General features: G+C 44.8%; 1 protein-coding gene across 2 annotated transcripts in view; it reads left to right on the top strand.

Annotated features, from left to right (window-relative positions):
• The window catches only part of WHRN (whirlin), an 87,254-nt gene that overhangs the window by 50,347 nt on the left and 20,428 nt on the right, over window positions 1-16,479 (top strand). For both annotated transcript variants that reach the window (XM_012802469.2, XM_012802470.2), the window contains exon 4: window positions 15,338-15,540. In XM_012802469.2, coding sequence (XP_012657923.1) covers window positions 15,338-15,540 — 203 coding nt within the window. The remainder of the gene's footprint in view (window positions 1-15,337; window positions 15,541-16,479) is intronic.

Here is a 16,479-nt window from a genome sequence, read left to right as displayed (position 1 = left end):
CCAGTAAAGGTGAAGACCCTAGCTAATACAATTATGGTAACTTAAAAATCTCAATAGTTTGTAAAAAAAAAAAATACAAATTTCATTACTTCCTAGTTACCAAGTTATTTGCAAGTTACCAAAAACAATAGAAAAATTCAGCAATGTAGCTAACTTCAAAATAACTATACAAAATCAATTATATTCCTGTGTAAAAAAGAATTACAAAATAATATTAGAAAAAGAAAGATAGCATTGTATCAGCAACCAAAATAGAAAGTACCTATCAATATAGCTTTAACAAGAGCTGTGCGATTTTTTTTGAATACATAATCATTTATGTATTCAAATATAACATTAAATATAACATTATTTTTAATGGTATTGTCATATTCACTGTACGGATATGCCTTATGGTATTTGAGTAATCACTAATTCCTAGTCACTTATGAGGGGAGAGTCCAGATTTTGCATAATCATGATTATTTGCTTGGTGTTAATACTTGGAAGTAAAATTGCAAAGGTTTTTGCACCTTTCACAACATTTTGTCAGATGTTCCTTAGCAAGTTTCAACCAAGTCGTGCTCCAGCTGGCAAAGGGGCCAGATGCCCTGTTAACCCTTTCTCACCCAGACTGGGTGGTGGGGGCCTTTTGGCATTCAGTTCAATTTGAATGTTCATGAGTGCCCACCGTGTTCTGGTTACCGCAAGTATGGTAGGCAGAATAATGTACCACCCCAAATATCTACATCCTACTCCTGAGAACCTCTAACTACATTAGGTTATATGGCAGAGAGAATTAAGGCTGCAGGTGGAATGAAGGTTGCTCCTCTGCTGACCTTGAGAGGGTAGATGGCCCTGGATGATCCTGGTGGGCCCAGTGTAATCACAAGGGATCTTAAAAGTGTGACTGGGAACCAGAAAGAGGGAACTACGGAGCTGTCCTTGAGAGGAGGACTTGGCCCTATGATGCCAGCTTTGAAGGTGGAAGAAAGGGCCACCATCCTAAACACATAGGCAGCGTCTTAAACTGTGTTTTTTAACCTTTTTTTTCTTTTATCTAATGGCACACTTAAACCTATAGTTAAGGTCCCATGACACAAACTATGTTGATCAAAAAAAAAAGAGTTAAAAAAAGAACATATTTACTGTGCTTTGAACTTTTTTTTTTTTTCTTAGAGACAGAGTCTCACTTTATCACCCTCAGTAAGAGTGCCTAGTATCACAGCTCACAGCAACCTCCAACTCTTGGGCTTAGGCGATTCTCTTGTTTCAGCCTCCTGAGTAGCTGGGACTACAGGTGCTTGCCACAATGTCCAGCTTTTTTTGTTGTTGCAGTTTGGCCAGGGCCGGGTTTGAACCCGCCACCTTTGGTATATTGGGCCAGTGCCCTACTCACTGAGCCACAGGCGCCACCCCTGAACTTCTTTTGAAAATAATTTAAGTAATGATCTTTAAAAATTTTCAAAGCATTGGGCTTGGTGCCTGTAACTCAGTGAGTAGGGCTCTAGCCACATACACCAAGGCTGGCGGGTTCGCGCTTGGCTCAGGCCTGCTAAACAACAATGACAACTGCAACCAAAAAGTAGCCAGGCATTGTGGTGGGCACCTGTAGTCGCAGCTACTTGAGAGGCTGAGGCAAGAGAATTGCTTAAGCCCAAGAATTTGAGGTTGCTGTGAGCTGTGATTCCATGTGAGCTGTGATTCCATAGCTCTCTACATAGGGCAACAAAACGAGACTCCGTCTCAAAAAAAAATTTTTTTTCAAGGCATACCTAAGATCCTCTCATGGCATACCATTGTGCACGGCCACCAATTTAAAAATCCCTGCTCTAAAAGCTGGGGGCGGGCAAGGAAATGGACTGTATTCTAGACTCTGTAGAAAGGAGGCTGGCCCTGCTGACTTCTTGGTTTTGTATCTCATGCATCAGACGTGTGACCTCGAGAACTATAAGATGATAAATTTGTGTTGTTTTAAGTCTGTGCTCGTTCAGCTCAGCACCTACAGGAAACTCACACAATGCATACTGTATTGCCCACACCTGTCAGAGCCCTCGGGGTCCTCCATGGCCTGCTGCTGGCCGCAACTCTTTGGCTTTCTTCTTGGCAACAGTTGGAGGATTCAGATGTATTTGGAAGAGGAGGTTCATTTCCTTCTTTATGACCATGAAGCGCAGAAATGGAAATACACTCTAGTCCAGGGATGTCCAACCTGTGGCCCACGGGCCACATGCAGAATTTTTGAGGCCGATTTTGCTTATCTATGGGATCAGATATCATGAAAGCTTTACACAGACCTTTCTCCTTTTTTTGCTCATCATCTTGCATTAGTGTTCATGTCTTTAACGTGTGGCCCAAGACAACTCTTAACTCTTCCAATATGTGGCAGAAAAGAAAAAGTTACTCACCTCTTCTTCTAGTCCGTGATGTCTGATTATTCCTACAAAGGACTGGACCAGGAAGTTTGGAGTTTTTTTAAAGTGCTTGATTTGAAATCATTTCACATTTACCAAAAGTTGCAAGAATACTGCAAAAATCTCCTATATACCCTTCACCTGGAATCACTCATTTTTCCTGTTTTGCCATATTTGTTTTATTGTTCTATTTTTTTCTTCTCTCCTCTGAAGCATTGGAGTAATGCATTTCATATTCCTTTATTCCTAAGTACTTTGATTTTTTTTCCTCCTAAAAACAGGGACATTCACTTAATACAACCACAGAACAATGATCAAAGTCAGGAAAGGTAGCAGAACAATCCTCTTATCTCATCTGCATACCCTCAAATTTTGCCAATGGTCCTGAGCATGTCCCTTTTATTGCAAGTATTTTTATTTCCAGTGCAGGTGCCAGTCCAGGATCAGGCTTTGCGTTTTGTTTTCTTGACTGTTTTGTTTCATTTGATTTGGAACAATTTCTCAGCCTTGCTTTATCTTTCCATGGCATTGCTATTTTTGAAGAGTTCTGGCACATTATTTTGTGACGTGTTCCTCTATGTGTGTCATCTGAGCTTCCTTGTGATGGGGTCAGGTTCTACATTTTGGCAGAAGCACTCCCGCGTTGGTGCTGCGTCCTTGGTGTGTCCCACGATGTCAGGTTGACCCATTGTTAGTGAGAGTAACCTTCATCACTTGGAGAAGCAACGTCTGCCAAGTTCCTATACTCTGAAATTACTATTTGTCCTTTCATAACTAATGAATAATTAGTGGGTGAAATTTTGAGGCTCTCTAAATACCCTGTTCCTCATCAAACTTTTACCTACTAGTATTGCCTGATTCTGTTTTGCAAAAAAAATTTAAATTCAGTTGGCTTTTTACTATAGAAAAAAATCTTTGTCCTCTTCCTTATCTATCTAGTATAAAGATGGACTCACACATTCTTCGCTTATTAGGTTATAATTCATGACTTTATTTTGGTACTCAGTGTGTCCCAGATTTGGGCACAGCAGTCTCTTCCAGCTGGCTCCACGTCCTTTTGACACGTAGCTGTTGTTCTTTGGGCCCTTCTTTACTTTCAGGCCCGAGAAGATGGTTCAGGCTCATCTTGTACTTTTCTTACCTGAGTCTTGAAATCATCAGGTCCCTGATTTTTTCAGTGGGGAATGGATGGCATTTAGACATCATGATCTGGGGGCTAGATGGCTTATTGCTACTGGGGGGTCATTACTTACAGGCCTTTCAGTGGACAAAGCTAAGAAATGTACATGCCTACATTTGTATGCATAGTTGACCCTTGAACAACAAGGGTTTAGGGGTGCCACCCACTCTACAGTTGAAATTCACATACAACTTTTGACTCCTCCAAAACTTAAGTATTCATACCCTAGTGTTGACTGGAAACCTTCCTGATTAACATAAAACAGTCGTTTGACATACATTTGTATGTTACATGTATTATATACATTGTCTCTTTCCCAAAAAGCAAGCTAGAGAAAAGAAAGTGTGATTAAGAAAATGATAAGGAGGAGAAAATACATTTATAACACTGTACCGTATTTATCAGTACTGGTAAGTGTACATCGTCTATTTATAAGATAAATCATCTGTGTGAAATGGGTAACCCCAGCTGCAGGCCTCGATCTACCGTACAGGTCAAGCAATTCAGTTTGGGGTTGTTTTTTGTACTGTCAGGACTTTTCTGTGCTTCTTGGGAGCACTTGCAGAATCAGTAGTGGGACTTCGTTTGGGTACCATGGTGTTATTCAAGGTTTATGATGCTGCATTAAACATGCTGGAAATATGTGAGAGCTGAGAAAAATCACTTTTTATTGTGACATGCAATTTACTGGAGAGATGAACTGCTCACTCAGAGATGATGGGGGTCACACGGTGTTTTACGCCTCTGCTTGTATACTCATGACACTGGAGCGTCCCACAATAGCAACAGGAGCTGGCTATGAAATTTTACAGTAGTACAGTGTGTACTTCAGTGATATTAATTTTATGTGCTCATGACTTAATACATCTTTACATTTGTTTACACTTTTCTCAACTGCGAATGGTGCCATCCGTGGTCTATAAGTGTTTGTGTGCATAAGTTTTGGTAAACTTTAACTTTCACTAATACATTTGTGTGTGTTTTCTGGTAGTAAATAGACTTGTATTATCTACATACTATGTTTTATGCATTCATGACTGAAAGGGTGGCACTTTTCTTTCTTTCTTATATAAAAGGTAGTATGTTATTGATATTCTTTTACTCTTAATTTTTTAGATGTAGCAATATCACATGATTCAAATTCCATCACTGCCCCAAAAAGTGAAAAGAAAAAAAAGCTGTCACATTATGTCAGTGAACAGAGATCAGTCTCTTTCATGACTGCATAGTACTCCACTGAATGGCCGTACCATACTTTATTTAATCACTTTCCTCTATATGGGCCTTTAGATTATTTTCAATAGTTTGCAATTACAAACCATCCTACATAGAGTAACCATGTGCACATGTATTTTATTTTAGAAGTATAGATGTCTAGCATGGAGATTTCCTAAGGGTTATAGCACCCCGACTTCCCACCAGTCATGTGAGAGTGTACTGGTTTCCCCATAATCAACAGCTACTGTCAGATTTTCAATTTTTTCCCAAACTGATGGATGAGAAATGGTCTCTTGCCATAGCTTTATTTTTGCAATTTTCTTATTATGAGCGAAGTTCATATATTTAAGGGCCATTTTTAATGCTTTTTGGGGTAACTTGTTCATGTCTCTTATTATCCCTTTGCTATCAGGATTTTGGATCCTTTTTCCCCTAAAACTTGAGAATTCTTTATATATTAGACTTAATTAGCCCTTGATTGGTGATATATGCAGCCTATTACAAATGTTCTCTCCCTGTGTCTTAGCTCAGGCTGACTAAGATGCCAACACAGAGTGGTTTAAACAATATAAACTTATTTTCTCACGTTTCTGTAGTCTGGGAAGTCCAAGATCCATGTGCCAGCCAATTCAGTTCCTGGTGACAGCTGTCTTCTCGGTCTGCCTTCTTACTGTGTCCTCACATGGCTGAGCAGAACTCTGTAGTCTCTTTGTTTTCTTATTAAGGGCACCAGCCCTGTTGGATTAGGGCCCCATCCTTATGACCCTATTAACCTTCATTACTTCTCACAGGCCCTATCTCCAAACACAGTCACATAGAAGGTTATGCTATAAATTGGGGGGGGACACAGACATTCAGTCTATATCATGCTAGTTGTCATTTTCTCTGACTTTGCTGATAGTCTTTTTCAGTGCCAAAGCTTTAAAATTTTTTATCTGATTTAATTATCAATCCTTTCTTTTGTTGAATATAAATTCTAGTTTAAAAAAAACGTTTTCTGATGCCCAGGGCATGGAGGAATTTATCCATTTTTCTCTTAACACTTATAAATAACACTTTTTTCCCTTTAGATCTTTGATCTGTTTGGCGTGTATCCTTGTGGAGGGTGTGAGATATTTTATCTTTTTCTAAATGGCCATTTATCCCAGCACTACATATTAAGAAAAAAAATCTGTCTTTGCCAGAGTGTTTGCAATGCCACCTTTATCATATACTAAAATTCCATGTGTCCTTGGGCCTATTTCTAGTCTGGTCCACCATCTGTCTATCTGCTCACAAAGTCAGTGCCACCCTGCTATAATCACTGAGGATTCAGAGCAGGCTTTCGTATCTGGTATATAGTAGCTCTTCTGTATCGGGGTTTTCGTAGCTGTTCTTGCACTTTTAGTTTTTTTTTTTAATTTAAAAAAAGAGTTTTTGTTTTTAAATAATTGTATCTTTTTATTTTTGTTTATTATACTTAAATAAAATTATTGTTTTAGTCTTAAAAATAAATGGTTTTTTTAAGGAGTTTTAGGGATATAGGAAAATTAAGCAGAAAGTACAGACTTCTCATACACCTCCTTCCTGTACACAGTTCCCCCTGTTTTTGGCATCTTGCATTAGTGTACTAGAGGTACATTCGATACAACTGATGGGCCAGCATTGATGACATTATTATTAACTTAATCCATAGTCTATGAGATCTGATGGTTACGTTCAAGAACTCATCCAAGAAAAAGTGCCACATACCTCACTGCTGAATATGACTGCAGTCACCGTCCAGGCCCTCCCCTTGAGAAGCTATGCGCTGACACCAGAGCCTGGTCTACCCTTCAGAGCCATTTGGGAACTCTTTCTGGAATGGCCATCAGAGCTGTTGATGTTTCCCTTGATTTCCTGAATTTCATCAAAATGTCTTCCCTTCAATATTTCCTTTATCTTTGGATAAAGAAAAAAGTGACTGGAGCCCAGGTCAGGTGAGTAGGGAGGGTGTTCCAATACAGTTCTCTGTTACCTGGCTAAAAACTCCCTACCGACGGTGCCATGTGAGTTGGTGTATTGCCGGTGATGCAAGAGCCTATTTTGCACACACCTTTTTCATGCCAATATTTTCAGTTAAGATATTCCCGTTTATCTATGGACATTTACTTGGTCTGCTGTGCTTCTCACAATCAGCTGTTGGTTTTGATGCATCATTCCATGAATTTTTGCAATGTTTTCATCTGTTCTGTGCATGGTGACAAGTTTACGAACTTAATTTCAGACCTTGCATATTAGGAATATCATCTAGCCAACATTACAGTATCATACACTATCATAAGTTCCTGTGCCTTTCTTATCACCCTCCCCTGAGCATCAGGCTACCATGGATGTTTACATTGTCTCCGTCAGTTTGCTTGTTACACGGCTGGACCCACCCAGTGGGCAGCCTTTTCAGAAAGGCTTCTTCTCCTTAGCAATGTGCATTTGGGATTCCTCCATGTGTATTTTAATTTTTTGCATGAATTTTTATTTTATTATTTTTTATTCTGAGCTCTGTGTGTATATATATTTTTTATTTTTGGGGGGGCAAAGTCTCACTCTGTCACCCTAAGTAGAGTGCCGTGGTGTTACAGCCCACAGCAATCTCAAACTCTTGGACTCAAGCAATCCTCTTGCCTCAGCCTCCCAAGTAGCTGGGACCACAGGAGCCCGCCACAGTGCCCAACTGTTTTTCAGTAAAGACAGGGTCTCACTCTTGCTTAGGCTGGTCTCAAAATTCCTGAGCTCTAGCAATCCACTGGGCTCTCCCTCCCCAAGTGGTAGAGTTAGAGGCATGAGCTACTGCGCCCAACCTTTTTAATGTATTTTTTAAATTTCAGAGTCTTATGGAGGTACATACGTTTTGGTTACATGGATTGCTTTTGTGCAGTTTGAATTAAAGATGCATGAGGTTTTATATTGACTTATGTTACAGAAGCTTATTGGTGTTTTTATTGGGATAATTTTAAGTGTACAAGTGAGCTGAGAGAGATTGATGTCTGGGATGTGCAACGCTTTCCAACAGCAGAGGACTTTCTATTATGAGGTCCACTTTGAGCATTTCAGGGGTGTATAAGGTTTGCTTCATACAAGTGTTGCACAGTTCTTGTTAAGCTTATTCCTAGGTATTTTGTTTCTTCTGTTGTTATTACAAATGGGGTTTTCCTTCCACCCTATCTTCCGACTGGTCACTGTCTGTGTCTGGGAGGGCTGTGAACTTGAACTTGAGAACTTGCTGATTTTTACAGAGCAGCTCAGAGGCAGGTGAGCGGGCTGGGTTCTGGGCCAGCTATGCAACTGATAGGGAGGGCTTGAACTTGTAAACCCCTCCCCTCTACCCCTCACCCTAGTGCTTGTTATTCCAGAATGAGGGGCTAGGTTAAATGTGCACATCAAATGTGATTCCAGCCAAAACGAAAATTCTGTGATTTATGTTTTTGCTTCTTTGTTTCCCTTTGATTAAAAACACTGGATGCTCTTTTCCTGTTGCAGTCTGTAGAGCTGGGCTGCATGTACCCAGCCTCCCCGCACACCCTGGCCTTGTCAAACTTAACCTTTATGCAAGTGGAAAATGTCTCCTGCTTGTCTGCAGGAAGCAGAACAGGCAGGGGACTGGCTTGCTCCTTGGCATGCACACTCAATTAATCGCTTATTCATTCGTTCTCGAATCCTATCTTATTCAGGTTGGATAAGAGATTATGGGGGTCAGACACAGATGGAAGGATAATGCAGCACACTGGCTTTGAACTCAATGCCTGTAGTCCAGCATGATCTCAAACTGGGGAGTGCCGCAGGGTGCCCTCCGGAGGATTAGTGCTACCACCCTTGGAGGGGGCAATCAGAGAGGGATTCTTGGGGGAGGTGTCATTTGAGCTGAGACCGGAAGGTTGGTGTTATCCAGGTGAGGAATGGAGGGAAGAGTGTTTGGGGCAGAGGAATAGCATCTGCTGAGGTCCTGAGATGGGAAAGGACCTGTCTGTCTCTGGTTGAATTTTGGAGGAACATGGGAGATAGGTTGGGAAGATAAGGCCTCACTCGGATGAGGCAAGGGAGGAGCAAGGATGGCACCGGGCATGACAAGATCAGATGTGTAGTTTATGTCAATCCCTCTGCCATGTGGGGAAGGCACTGGGGTGGTGAGAGCAGAAGCAGGAAGGCCACTTAGGAAGCTGTGGCAATGCTCCAGATGAGAAGTGATGATGGCTGAGACTAGAGTGGAATTAGTGGAGATAGAGGGTCCTTTTGGGAGGAAAGGAAAAATCCAGTGGGCTTGATGACAGAGCCAATGAGTTTGGAGGTTTAGGCTTGAATTCCAAAATGGGGAGCCCTGGAGAGGAACCAGGCTTGGAGGAAGGAGTGGGACAGGTCAGGGGTTAGACCATGGGCCGTGTCTAGAGCTTCATCCTTCAGGATGAGAAGTACTAGTCACAGGTGGCTGTCAAAGTGGGGCTTCTGCGGCTGGGGAAGTGAATTTTAATTGTATTTAATTTCATTTAATTTGAATACCAGTGACTACTCTCTGGGACATTTCCATTATCACAGAAAATTTTTCTGGGCAGTGCTGGTTTGGAGTGACTCTGAGTCATCGTAGTTGAAATGTTTACAAGGCTCAAAACAGCAGTCGGGCTAAGTTCAAATCCTGCACCACTGGTTCTTACTGTGTGTCCTTGGGGAACTGACTTCACCTCTCTGAGCCTCACTGCTATCATCTATCTAAAAACCAGGGACTCTTCCATGCCTTGTGTGGTGCTTATTCAGTTTAGAGGTTAATTGAACAAGGTGTCCTTCCTTCTGTGTCTGACTCCCATAATCTCTTATCCAACCTGAATAAGATAGGATTCGAGAATGAATGAATAAGCAATTAAATGAGTGTGCATGCTAAGGAGCAAGCCAGTCCCCTCTGTGGTTACTTTAGAAGCCAGATTTTCCTTTGGGAGGAACTCAGGACTGGCCTCTAAGCCCTAGATCTGACCTTGATCCAGACCATGGCCTCCCTCTGGCCACTGACGACTTCTAGGGGTTAGAGCTGGCCTTCAGAGCTGCCCATGTTGTGACCAGAGTGAGCAGGTACTGCAACCGATTTGCCCACATCATAAGGAACCAGAAGGAAGCAAGGGCCATATTGGGAGTCACGTGCACCAGCTTCACTGGGTCCACCACAGCATTTCTGCTCATGTCCAGGCTGGTGAGAGCTCTGAACCAGGGAGGCTGTGTGAACAGCTCACCCAGACCCAGCCCTTACCCGAGCTTGCTCCAGAAGCCCTCTTAGTGTTCACCTTGATTTTTTATTTAATTTTCTAAAATATGGACAAGGTTTACTGACTTCTGAACTATCAGGAAAAACTAACGTCTCATTAAAACTGCATTGTTCACTCATACTGAACAACAACAACAGCAACAACAAAAAAGCCCATTTAAGTTTTGTACCTGATGTGGAAAACTATTAAAGATTCTTAATCACAATAAAACTCTTCAATATAATTTGAATTTTCATTGTGATAAGGCCACGATCAATGGGGGTCCTTTCTTGAAGGTACAAAATTCATTCTAGTACCGCCTTGGGAGGGTGGCGAAGGCAGCCCAGAGGCTGGCTGCTTCCAGAGTTCTTTCCCCGAGTGGCTGGCGCTGGTGCGCACAGCCCCAGAAGGTGGGTTCCTGTCTCTAGGCCCAGCACAGGGTTGAGTTGTTTGCAGGCATCATAGGTTCTTCTTGCTAATTCCCTTCCTCAAGCATGAATGCCCCACCTGCTGTGTGCATGGCACCGAGCCCAGGGCTGAAGTGGGTCAGACATGGGGAGAGAGCAGGCTGGCGTTTCTCGGAGAAGTTCATACACGCTTGAGCAGAAGGTTTTCTGGCTGTCAGAATGAAGGCCAAATCCCAGCTCTTAGGACTCCACTTCCTGCCTCAGACTCTTCATCTGTAAAATGGGGTAGCAGTCTGTGCTAGATGGGTGTGGTCACCATGTACTGGTCACCTGAAGGTAGAGAGGCAGGACCTGGGCAGGAGGCAGGTGGAAATGTGGGGTGGCACTGGGAGACTCTGAGGAGATAGAATTTCAAGATTTCATTGGTGAGTGATTGAGGGTAATGTCAGGGGTAAGCATGGTTCTTCAAAACTGTAGCTAACATTTATTGAGCACTTACACTAAATACTCTTTTACGTGCTTTCTATGTGTCCATTCAGTAAATATACATTGAGCCAGCACTCTGTGCCAGACACTGTTTTAGGTGCTGGGGACACAATGGTTAAGTGTATTAGCACATCTATGAGGTAGGTACTGATTTTACCCCCGTTTTCCAGAGGAGGTAACTGAGGCACAGAGAAGTTAAGTAAATTACCCAAGGTCACACAGTGAGCAAGTGGCAGAGTCTGGGATTAGACCTGGACTCCTGGGTCTGTGCTCAGAAGCACATGGCAATGGCCTTCTGTGTGGTTTGCATAACACCCTAGCCGTTGGCAGTCTTGTTACTGCCATTGTGAGGGAATGGTAAAATTATTTTCCTTGTGTCTCTTAAACAGTAAGAGGGGACTGTCAACCAAACTTGGCTGAGCACTCACACTGCCCCACAGGCAATGTGGGGGCCATGCTTGCTCCTTGCTTCTTGGTGGTTGGCCAAGTTCAGGGAAATTAGTGTCCCGTCCTCTTTGAAGCCCCTTCACGCTGTCCTCAGAGCATCCCGATCACAAGCCTGTCGTGTGGAGGGATGTAGATGATGGAGGAGTCTTTTTTCCACCCTCCGATGAAGGACATTCCATGGTCCACCCTCCGCTCCTCATCAGCAGTGATAAATAGTACACCTGTGGTGACAACTCACATCCAGCTGCCTTTATCTGTTTCTCCTTCTGTGTCCTCCCCATCACTGCCCCACAAGTGAGCTGTGCAGCATCAGACACCCGTTCACTCTCTGCACCTGTCTCTCTGTTCTCTGGCATGTCCTGTCCCAGTGAGTTCTGGGGGCTGTGAGTGTTCTCATGGCAACCCCAGGGGCTGGGCTTTGCCGTTGCCTCCTGCTGTGGCCCTGGGCAAGTCCCTGTCCTTTTTGGACTTCGGTCTCCCCCTCTGTAGGGAAGGCCCTGACAGAGGCAGCATCTTTGCCTCTTTCTTTTTGGCCTTGTTTCCCTGGTATCATCTAACTGAGTTGGCTTCGGTGGGTAAGAAAAAGCCACATTGCAATGAACAAACAGAGGTCTTAGCTTCTCTTTGGGAAAGAGTGAGATTAAGATCTTTGAAAATAACACATCAAAATTCACATCCCACAGACTGAGGATAAAGGCGAGACAAACAGAAGTGAGACCTAGAGCACAGAAGGGTAGGTCTGCACCCATTCACCATTTACCAAACATCTCCTATGTGCCAACACGGTGCTAGGATGAAGGTAGCACAGGGTAGTAGGAAGATGAGAGGGTTGTACTCAAATGCTGGGCCATATCAGGCAAGCTGCTTGGCGTCTCCAAATCCATCTCTTCCCTATGGAAGGGAAGTATTTGATTCTCACAGCTACCTGGGAATTGTTGGTAATATCACGCCCATCTCCCAGATGAGAAAACTGAGGTTCAGAGGGTACTTGAGTGTTGTGTAGGACTACTCAGCCACTTTGTCATGGCTGCCTGGCTTTAAAACTAGGGGCCATTGGGTAAGGTGGTGGTGCATACTTCACTGGCCACCCGGGGATGCTGTGGGCAGCAGGGGAGGCCCTGGACTTTTCTGAAAGTGGTTTGTGAAGTCCGTCGCAGTGAGCATGTAGGCAACTGTCCTGGAAGGGTTCTGGACCTCAGGAAGCTTTCCAACAAATTAAAAAAAAAATGAGCACGATCTGAACACAGAAAAGTAGGAATAACAGACCAATTCAGATGCTGGGGAAGGCCTTGTGGCTACCCTGAAGTAACCCTGCCTAGAAACAGTTTGAAAGTAGGCCCTGGAGCAGGGTGTCCAACTTTTTTTTTCTCTGTTGCACCTTGGAAGAGTGAGAGTTGTCCTGAGCTCACAGTAAATGTACAAACACTAATGAAAGCTGATTAGCCATAAAAAGGTCCGTGCATACTTTTCATGATAAGCAAAAAAAGTCCTCCACAGATAAGCAAAAAAAGTCCTCACAAAATCAGCCTTTGGCCCCCACGGTGCAGGTTGGACACCCCTGCCCTAGAGAGGAAGAGACAGGGGAAGATTGAAAAGAGACTGGGAAGATGGGCTCACACCCCCAGTGAGTCAGGTTTTCCCAAGAATGACTCCCATTTCCTGGCTGTTCCCCAGCTAGATTGTGCAGGCACCCGGCACTGCCTCTTACAAATCTCACAGGGATGCATTTATTTAACAGGCATGAGGGAAATGTGACTAGCACAGCAAACCTATAATTTCACAGATATTAATGCTTAGAATGAGGCTGTGGTAAGTGGCATGCTGGGTAATCCCAGGGACTCAGGTTGGATTAGTGACAGGTGCCTGGCTCAGGGTGAGGATGAATGAGTGAAGTTTGGAAACCATAGCACTAAATCAGCCCCATAGAGCCACTGACACATCTACCACGAAGTAGCCAGATTTATGTAATGAAAATACAGGATGCCATTTAAATTTGAGTTTCAGATAAACAATGAATACTTCTTGTAAGTATATGTATGCCCTGTGCAGCTTCTGGGGCATACATGTATGTTTAAACTATTCGTTGGGTATCAGCAATTCAAGTTTATTTGGGGACCTTATACTTTATCCAGCAACCTCCCCCCAGCCTCAGAGAAGGTCAGGTTGATGCTCTTGGCATTAAGTTGTTCCCTCCCCTCCCATTCCCCATGCCCAGCCTGTACCTTTGGGGAAAGGCCTGCACACAAAAGGCTGCCCTTCCATATCTGCTCTCTCAGACACCGGTTCCTTTCATTATACTGCCCGGATGAAATAAAGTGTGTTAAAGAGAAGATTAAAATTGATTCTCTTAGCGCAACAAAAGCGAAAGCTATTGAGGGGGATACTTAAGAAAACAAACCACTTCAGATGAGAAGTGCAGCTGGCTCTAGCTGAGAGCAGCGGGGAGCAGCGGGGAGCAGCGGGGAGCAGCCCAGAGGACTCAGAGCTGAGAGGTGGAGCTGCCACAGAGGGAGGCTGTATAACTAGTGGGTGTGGCTGGGCCCGGCAGGAGTGAGTCTCCCTGTCACTCTCAGTGAGGCCTGAGTGCCCAGGACAGCCAGCCCTCACTACAGCTCTGCCTCTTAGCATGAAAGGGAGAGGCGAGGAGGGGGCTGCCAAGGCCCTTCCCCAGGTGGGGACTGGCACTATCCACACCTTTGTGCATAAGCACTTATTATGTACTTGCTGGGTCCCAAGCCCTGAATGAGTGTAGAGTCTCATCTCAAGCTCCTTATGGGGAGACTGGCGGGGGGTGGGGGGCTGCCTAATTCCCCAGGAACCTAGGTTTCTCAACCCGGGAGCTCAGAGACACAGAAAGGGAGAAGGGATTATAGATATTGCTGTGTGGCCTTGGGAAACAGGTGCTGAGGACTATAGAAATTTGGAAAGGAACAATCCTGGGCTAGGACCTCCCTGCTTTTAGAGGTGGAGTCTCATTTTGTCACCCAGGTTGAAGTGCAGTGGCATCATCGTAGCTTACTGTACCCTCAAACTCCTAGACTCATGGGATTCTCTCTCCTTGGCTTCCTGAATCTCTGGGACTACAGGCTAGGATCCCCTTTTTACACTCTGTGAAAGTGAGGCACAGAAGCTACACAGGATTCCTTAGGTTACATGGCATGGAAATAGCAGGGCCAGGATTTGAACCTAGGTCTGATAATGTTTAAAACCCTTGGCCATAGCACTTTGCTGCCTCCTAAATGGTGGGGGGGGGGCCTTGGAGGCTTTTAAGCAGGGACGGATTAGTTATGAAAGCCAAAAGTTGATGAACTTAGTCCATGGCCAGCTCAAATGGAAATGCACAGTGAGGAAGATGCTGGCTCAGGACCCTAGGAGGAAACAGGTGGGGACCCAGGGATGGGGGCTGCTGGGGCTGGAGGAAGGGACTTGCTGAAGCCTCTACTCCAGGGAGCGCAGGCAGAGTCACTGATGAGGTCAGGTTTTCAAATGTGGCTACTATAGGCGGGGCCAGGGAAGGATGGTAGGATGGTAGCTTTGGGCACACTGGGTTTGAAATGATACCACGTGGTCCCCCAGCAGAGCTCCTGGTGGGAGCCCAGTAGCAGAAAGCAGATAAGCCTTGGGGCCAGCCTGACCCCAGAGCTCGTCCTCACTAGCTCTGTGGTCACAATCTATGTGTTTAACCTTTCTGAGCCTCGGTTTCCTGAGACTTAGGATAGTGGGATATTAATCAGGAGAAACATGTCAAGGAGCAAACTAGGCTGGTATGATGTGCTTGCCCCACTGGGCTATGGCAGAGATGGTCCTGGAGTTGAGAAGGATGGGAATCCATGTCTTCTTAATCATCTGATGATTTTTTTTTTTATTGAATCCCCACTGTGTGCTGGGATTGGGGCTGGGAAGCTCTAGTGTGAGTTAGTGCTCTGCAGACAGGCCAGGTAACTGTGTTTATGGTGGTCTTGGCAGGTTGGGGACCAGATTCTAGAGGTGAATGGGCGCAGCTTTCTCAGCATCCTACACGATGAGGCGGTCCAGCTGCTCAAGTCGTCTCGGCACCTCATCCTGACGGTGAAGGACGTCGGGAGGCTGCCCCACGCCCGTACCACTGTGGACGAGACCAAGTGGATCGCCAGCTCCCGGATTGAGGAGACTGCCGTGAACGCAGCAGGGTCAGGCCACTTTGCTCACTCTGACCTGCAGACTGCCAGGCTTCTGAGCGCTATAGACAGCCCCCTCCAATCCCACCACCACACCAGCTCTCAGAGCCTGGGGTCCCAACACCAGGGACCCTTTCACTTGCACGACATGACCTGGGGCCCCTCCCTGTCCTCTCCTGGCCTTGGTTTCCCCCTAGAAAGCTGAACTATACTCCAGTGCTCTCATTTTTAATTCACCCTTGGGCACATCACTTAACTCGTTCTCAGTCCTTCCTTGCTTCATCTGAAAGTGGAGATCCTCATCCCAGACCTCTTAATGAGGCCTGTGAGTTCATTTTGGTGAAAAAGTCTTGGAAGTGATAACATGAGACACAGTGGCCAGGCGGCTGAAGAGCTGCTAATAATGTGACGTGTTACCTTTTGATCTTTCTTCAGAAGTCAGCCCTGGTGGCCCCTGGGCCAAATACACCCCAAAGAATCTTTTTTTCTCTCCTGCCCTCCCTTCCTTTCACCTGCACAGTAGCATACATTTTTTAAACTAATTGCCAACATTTAAAAGGACATCTGATTTTGTGTAAAAAACTAGATTTCTAGGTATTCCTTAGAAATCAGAATGTCTGGCACCCTGGGCCCCCATGGGCAGGAGCTGAGCTACACCTGCAGGTTGGACTTGGGATCTCTGGTCTGTCCATCGCCACTGTCCCTGGGCTTGGCCAGACCCCAAGGTCACCTGTCAGTCACCATTTCTTCTCTCCATTCCTTGAGTCGGCTGACTGGTGATGGAAGGTTGGCAACAATGCAGGAGTCCACTTTGGGTGATTTGGGGGTACCCTGTCTACATTGTTAATTGAGAGGTGACGCTGGAAGCTGCTCATCTGTCCAGGGGTTCATGTCCCCCTAAGCAGCCCCCAAACTGAGCTGGTGGCAAGTGGCAGCTGTGATATGTGACTC

The sequence above is a fragment of the Otolemur garnettii genome, unplaced genomic scaffold (assembly GCF_000181295.1).
Source record: "Otolemur garnettii isolate 467f Iridium unplaced genomic scaffold, OtoGar3 scaffold00014, whole genome shotgun sequence".
Taxonomy (NCBI): Eukaryota; Metazoa; Chordata; class Mammalia; order Primates; family Galagidae; genus Otolemur; species Otolemur garnettii.
Note: the sequence above shows the minus strand (reverse complement) of the source record. Positions and strands in the feature narration are given on the sequence as shown.